This window comes from Trichechus manatus, unplaced genomic scaffold, assembly GCF_000243295.1.
Source record: "Trichechus manatus latirostris isolate Lorelei unplaced genomic scaffold, TriManLat1.0 scaffold00014, whole genome shotgun sequence".
NCBI lineage: Eukaryota > Metazoa > Chordata > Mammalia > Sirenia > Trichechidae > Trichechus > Trichechus manatus.
The window spans coordinates 25,347,895-25,355,284 of NW_004443950.1; the positions used below are offsets into that span (position 1 = coordinate 25,347,895).

Consider the following 7,390-nt stretch of genomic DNA (forward strand, 5'->3'; position numbering starts at 1 on the left):
TCTCAAATGAAATTATAACCACTGGTATAGGGGTTAGGATTTACAACACATTTTTTTTGGCGACACAATTAAATCCATAAGAGAAACCATCAGGTTTGGGACTGCTTTTTGGTTGGAAAGTTTTTTTCTTTCTTTTTTTATTACTGGTTCAGTCTTTTCACTGGTTATGGATCTGTTGAGATTTTCTGATTTCTTTTTGAGTGTATGTAGGTGGTTTATGTGTTTCCAGGAATTTGTCCATTTCATCAAAATTATCTAGTTTGATGGAGTATAATTGTTCATAGTATTCTCTTACAATCCTGTTTATTTCTGTAGGGTCAGTTGTAATGTCCTCACTTTCATTTCTGATTTTAGATATTTGCATCTTCTCTGTTTGTCAGTCTGGCTAAAGGTTTACTGATTTTATTCGTCTTTTAAACAAACCACCTTCAGGTGTTGTTGATTCTGTTGTTTTTTGTTATTTCCTTCCTTCTGGTAGCTTTGGGCTTGGTGTGTTCTTCTTTTTCTAGTTCCTCAAGTTGTAACATTAGGTGACTGATTATTTCTTAGGTATAGGTGTTTGCTGCTGTAAATTTCCCTCTGAGCACTGCCAATTCAACATTTTTCAGGTGTATAATTTAGTGATATCAATTACATCAATCATGTTGTGCAACCACCACCTATAATCCTTGCCCAATTTCCCATCACCATAAACAAACACATTGGCATCCTGTAAGTTTTGGTATGTTGTACTTTCATTTTTATTAAACTCTAAGCATTTTCTGGTTTCTCTTTTGATTTCTTCCTTCATCCACCAGTTATTTAATAGTATGTTTTTTAATTGCCACATATTTGTGTAGTTTTCAGTTTTCCTTCTGCTATTGAATTTCTAGTTTTATTCCATTATAGTTAGAGAAGGTATTTTGTATGACTCTTTTAAAATTTATTGACTTTTTTTTTTAGTTTTATTCCATTATGGTTGGAGAAGATATTTTTTATGAATCTTTTAAAATTTGACTTTTTCTAGTTTTATTTCATTATGGTTAGAGAAGATATTTTGTATAAATCTTTTAGAATTTATTGACTTTTTTATTCCTGGTGACCTAGCCAGTGGTCTATCCTGAAGAGTGATTCATACGCCCTGGAGAAGAATTTGTGCTGTTCCGGGGGAGTGCATTCTATATATGTCTGTTAGGTCTAGTTGGTTTATAGTGTTGTTCAAATCTTCTAAATCCTTATTGATCTTCTTTCTAGATGTTCTGTCCATTATTGAAAGTGGTGTATTGAAGTCTCCAACTATTATTGGAGAATTGTCTGTTTCTCCTTTCAGTTCTGTCAGTGTTTGCTTCATATATTTTGGGGCTCTTATGTTAGGCGATAGGAGCCTAGTGGTGCACTGGGTAAGTGCTTGACTGCTAACCAAAAGTAAGTGTTCTGAACCCACCAGCTACTCCATGGGAGAAAGATGTGGTAGTCTGCTTCTGTAAATATTTACGGCCTTGGAAACCCTATGGGGCGGTTCTACTCTGTCTTACAGGGTTGCTGAGTCAGAACTGACTCAACAGTAGTGGGTGGGTAGGTGCATATATATGTTATATCTTCTTGATTGATTGACCTTTTTATCGTTATATAATGTCCTTTTTTGTCTCTTATAACAGATTTTGACTTAGTCTATTTTGTCTAATAACCATATAGCCACGCCAGCTCCCTTTGGGTTACTGTTGGCATGAAATATTTTTTTGCCATCCTTTCACTTTCAACATATTTGTGTCTTTGGGCTTAAGATGTGTCTCTAATAGACAGCTTACAGATGGATTTTTTTTTTTTCTTTTGGTAATCTATTTTGCCACTCTCTGCCTTTTGATTAGAGAGTTTAAATTGTTTACATTTAAGGTAATTGCTGATAAGGAATGACTGACTTCTGCCATTTTGCTATTTGTGTGTTCTATACCTTCTTTGACCCTCATTTCCTCCAATACTGCTGTCATTTGTGTTTGAGATTTTTTAGTGAACCATTCTGATCCCTTTTCCTTTCGGGTATTTTTTTTTGATATCTTCTTTGTGGCTAGCATGGAGGATTACATTTAAAATCTTAATACAATCAGAATGTTCCTTAGAAGCCAGGATGGCAAGACTTTGTGTCACTTTGGACATTTCATCAGGAAGGACCAATTACTAGAAAAGGACATCCTGTTTGGTAAAATAGAAGGTCAGCAAAACTGAGGGAAAACCTTCAATGAGATGGACTGATACAACAGCCACAAGAATGTACTTAAACATACCAACAATCATGAAGATGGCACAGGACTGGACAGTGTTTTGTTCTGTTATACATACAGTCACCATGAGTTGGAGTTGACTCAGTGGTATCTAACAACAACAAGAACAAAGTTTTAATTGATATCAGCTTAAGACTTCAGTATCATACAAAAACTCTGTTCATATACCGCTCCTTCACCCTACTTTATGTAGTTATCATAAATTACATCTTTACACTTTATGTGCTAAATAGCATAATTTTGTAATTATTATTTTATGTATTTGAATTTGGAACTATATAAGATAGTTGCAAAGCCCAATACCATAAAACTGGCCCTTGTACTTGCCCGTGAGATTACCTTTGAGATCTTTTTTCCCCCATATACATCTTCGAGTTATTGCCTAGTGTACTGTCAATTCTATCTGAAAAACTTCCTTTAGCATTTCTTATAGCGCAGGTCTAGTCATCACCAACTTCCTCATCTTTTATCTGGGAATGTCTTAATTTCACTGTCATTCTTGAAAGATAGTTTTGCTGAATACAGAATTCTTGGTTGATAGTTCTTTTCTTTCAGCGTTTTAAATATGTCGTCTACTGCCTCCTGGCCTCCAGAGTTTCTAAGAAATCGGCACTTAATCTTAAAGAGTCCCCTGCATGTGACATTTTCCTTCTCTCTTGCTGCTTTCAGGATTCTCCATCTTTGGTTTGAGAGTTTGATAATATGTGCCTTGGTCTGGATCTCTTTGGGTTTATCCTACTTGGAGTTTATAGAGCTTCTTGTATGTGTAGATTCCTGTCCTTCATCAAATTTGGGGAGTTTTCTGCCATTATTTCTTTAAGTATTCTGTTTCTCTCTTTTCCTTCTGGGAGTTCCATGATATATATGTTAATTAGCTTGGTGATGTCTCACAATTCTGTTAGGTTTTGCTCAGTGTTCTTGTTCCTTTTCTCCTTTTGCTTTTCAGACTCAATAATTTCAATTGCCTTATCTAATTTGCTGATTCTTCTGCCAGTTCAAATCTGTTGCTGAGTCCCTCCATTGAATTTTTTTTCCATTTCAGTTACTATATGTTTCACCTCCAGTATTTGGCTACTTTTTAAAAAAAAAATTTTGTTGTTGTTGAGAATATACAGAGCAAAAATACACCAATTCAACAGTTTCTGCATGTACAATTCAGTGACACTTATTACATTCTTCAAGTTGTGCAGCCATTTTCATTCTTCTTTTCTGAATTGTTTCTCCCACATTAACATAAACTCACTACCCCCTAAGGTTCCTATCTAATCTTTTGAGTTGCTGTTGTCAATTTGATTGCATATGGATCTTGAAAGAGCATAATGCTCATGGCAGACATTTTTTACTAGTTAAGCTAAACTACTGTTTGGTTTAAAGAAATGTTTGGTTCCATTTTAATAGTGTTTCTGTTATCATTTTGTTCAGGAGTTGTTTTTCTGATTTCCTTTATTTCTGTTTCGTGTTTTTCTTTAGTTCTTTGAGCGTGTTTAGTACTGTGGTTTTAAAGTCTTATAATCTGTATGTTATTTGGGCTTCCACAGAGATGCTTTTTCTCCCCTGGTCTTGTTTATTGAATAGGCCATCATTTCAAGTTTCTTTTTATGCCTAATGATTTTTTGTTGAAGCTGAAACATTAGACTGTTGCCATGTGTCAGCTTTCTCAATTCCCCTATGTACGCGGTGCTTTCAAAAGTGCTGATTACTGCAAGCCATCAGTTTTTGTTCACCATTCCCTCCCCAACCCTGTAAGAGCTCTGATTCAGACCAGACCAAGTGTTTGGTCCTTCAGGCAGCTCCCAGACAGATCAGAACAGATACAGTGGACAGTCTGCCAGGAAAATCTACCCTGTTTACTCCAGAGCCAGAGATTGAGGGCCTACTGTGTGAATCTGAAAACAGTGGTTCACCTCCACTATGGCCACCCACTTGCGTTCCAGGATGGGGAGGGAGCAGGAATAGTAGAGAATGACATTTTCCTGTCATTTACAGTCTTCCTTTTCTTGTTTCAGTGTGCAATCCAGTTAATTTCTGCAATTCTCTGCCTTTTCAGTGTTCTTACAGAGTTGACATTACAGATTGCAAGTTGCTTTACTTGGTGCTTGTGTGGGAGGGTCGTATCTTAGATCTGTTCATACCACCATATTCCCAGCATTTGGCCCACTGTTGTATTTTTAACTGCCATTAACATTTTATTTGCCCACAACACTACTCCTTGTAGACCCCAGCTCCAAGCGAGTTTTAAAGCTCATGCTTATATGACTGTCTGTATTGAGAGTAAGCCTAAGTGTTTTTAGAGACAGTGTGGAATAGTGCTGTTCACAGTGTTGGAGACCGATGACTGTTTAGTGAATTTAATCAAGTACTGCAGTTAGGAGAGTCGCGTCTTGCCCCGACGCACTAAAAGGCAATGGGTGCATCCCTACCTCCATCTCACGGTCCCCATGAGTGATTTAGACTTCAAAACCTCTGAGGACTCTTTGCTCCAAAATAATTGCTTAAGAACTCACCAAAAGACTTTGTTTCAATAAAGGATGTTTATTATGAAGGAAGACACACTAACATGCTTAGATACAAAATTCACTAAACACACGCCACTCTCAGTGAGCTGCAGTGTAACATGAAGACAAAAACTGTTTTCAGAGAATTTTTTGTGTTTTATAGCCATCACGTTTCTATTTGCATATTTATCAACAGTGATTATATAAATTTTTTCCCCAATCTCAGATTCAGTAACTTCTTGGAGCCATGAAGTCCACCATACAAAATTTGCATTGAAGTCTGAATGTAAATCGTAGACTCCTTCACCTTTCAGAATATAAATGTGCCTGAAGATTTGCATTCGCAGATGCAGCCTACAAAAGTTTCCTTTCAAGAAATCAAATATTCTTCATTACCACATAATAAGGATCAGTGTTCAAATGAAAAATTTTAGGGCACATTAATTCCTGCAGGGCATTGTTAATATAATTTTTAGTTAATACACGCAAGTAATAAATCTTTACATAAGATAACTACCAAGAATTTAGGCTTTCCAAAGAATATGATTTCCTCATGCCTGAAAACAAAATTCTATCGAGTCTATGTGTTTCTTAGTTGTAGAAGTCTGTAAAAAAAATCATCTAAAAATAGTAATGACAGCTACCACTTATTGAGCACATAGTATGTGCTAGGCGTTGAGCTAAGCATGTTCCACGTCATGTCATGTAATTTTTACAGTAAGTCCATAGGTGTTATTAGTCTCATTGTATAAATGAGAAAACTGAGGCTTACAGAGTTTAAGTAATTTGCCAAGTTCAAACAGCTATTAAGTACTGGAAGCAGGAGTTTAAGGCAAGGCTGTCCAACTGTGATCCCAAAGCCAGAGTACTCAACTGCACGCCATCAGTTAGAGATCCTCGATGAAGATGAATGTTTAAGCTTATCTGTGACACATCCACAAAATTTACATCGTCAGAGGAAGAAGCAAGAACAATTCAAGTGGAACACACAAAACTCACTCATTTTAGTATTTTTATTTACACATACCTTTTTCCATCATCATTATTCTAACAAGATTTTCAATACATAAACACCTGGGTACATGCAACACATTCCACAAAGGGACAAAAATCTACACCACCACTGAATAAAGAACCCAAATTATTTTATACAAAGTGCTTAAAAAAAAAAAAAAAGACCTATGGCACATTCAGAGCATATTTATTTGAATACTTTCCAATAATTAACAAAAGATGCATCATTTATAAACAACATTCAAAACAATCCCCTAATTTCTTCTATAAGCCAGAATTTAGTGTTTCAGTTAACTAGATGAACAGCAGTTCCATTCTGTCATATGAAAGGCAGTTCACATGGCATCGAAATGAAACCGATGGGCTTCTTGTCGTTTTTCTCTATCATCTGCTTTCTGAAAAAGAATTTATACATGATAGAAAAATGTCAAGAAAAGACTAATTTCTGAAATACAGACGTTAAGTTAAAAAAAAAAAAAGCCTTCAGCAATTAATAGGTAACAGGTGTGATTTTGTAACTACAGTAATCACATGAAATATTTTTATAGTTTATGCTAGCTGTTTTATAACTAATGATCCACTAACTGAATTTAAAAATCAGCAAGAAATGATCCTTAAATACTTAGTTTGTTATCATTTCTATTTATTTGAAAGTGGAGTAAACATTAAATTCTGTAAGAATGAATCAAGTACTGCATTTCTTTTCCATTCTTAACAGTGGTGATAATAAATGAATCTAAGTATGTTAAATAACATTATTTTTGGGATAACTTTTTGATTTAACATATTTATTGACCTTCTACTTGTAGCTAGGTACTATGCTTGGTATTTTTTGAGTGATTACAAAAAATACTCAGTTTTGTATTTTGCTGCCAAGAAACTTAAAACATAGAAAGAAAAAACAAAATACATTGAATAACTACACTTATGGATAAAAAGTGAAAGATGTTAACAATATTCTGAGAAAGAGACTATTACTAGGTTGGGGTGAGGAAAGGGAAATCTTTGACAAGATGCTATTTATGGCAATGGAGGGAGGAGCAGGCCTGACAAGCTGGGGGTGAAACGGGGCAGTCATGGGGTACATGAAGGAAGTGTGAGAACAGGGCTGGAAAGGCATAGATGTGGAGTCGCGTGGAAATGCTCTGACGGTTAATGAGTTTAGACATTTTGGGCAGCGGGTAGTCCTAGAGGTTTTGGAGCAGGGGAGTGACATGATTGAGGTTAAGCTTCATGATGAGGAACCTGGCAGCAATGTCACGAATGGAGTGGAAAGGGGAGAGAAAGGAGACAGGAGGTCCAGGCAGGGTGTGACAGGGGCTTCACAAAAGCGTGGTAGCAGTAATAAGAAGTGGAGTTGGCTGCAGAGACGTTTATGGGGGCAGAATCAGTAAGGCAACCGATTCAATCTTGTAGGTACGTAAGAAGGAAAGAGTGGGAGACAGCGCTGTAGAATGCTGATTTTGTGGTACCTCTGAGAAGTGACCTAGGTGGAGATGTTACGGAGACAGGCGGAGATGAGGACAAGACCTCGGAGAAGTGACCTAGGTGGAGATGTTACGGAGACAGGAGATGAGGACAAGCCTCTGATAAGTGACCTAGGTGGAGATGTTATGGAGACAG

The 7,390-nt window shown here is 36.4% G+C and overlaps 1 protein-coding gene across 1 annotated transcript in view; it reads right to left on the reverse strand.

Annotated features, from left to right (window-relative positions):
• Positions 1-5,751: 5,751 nt before the first annotated feature.
• Positions 5,752-7,390, reverse strand: part of ITFG1 (integrin alpha FG-GAP repeat containing 1) — a 202,474-nt gene continuing 200,835 nt past the window's right edge. The window contains exon 18 of the mRNA XM_012554181.2: positions 5,752-6,162. Coding sequence (XP_012409635.1) covers positions 6,103-6,162 — 60 coding nt within the window. The 3' untranslated portion in view covers positions 5,752-6,102. The remainder of the gene's footprint in view (positions 6,163-7,390) is intronic.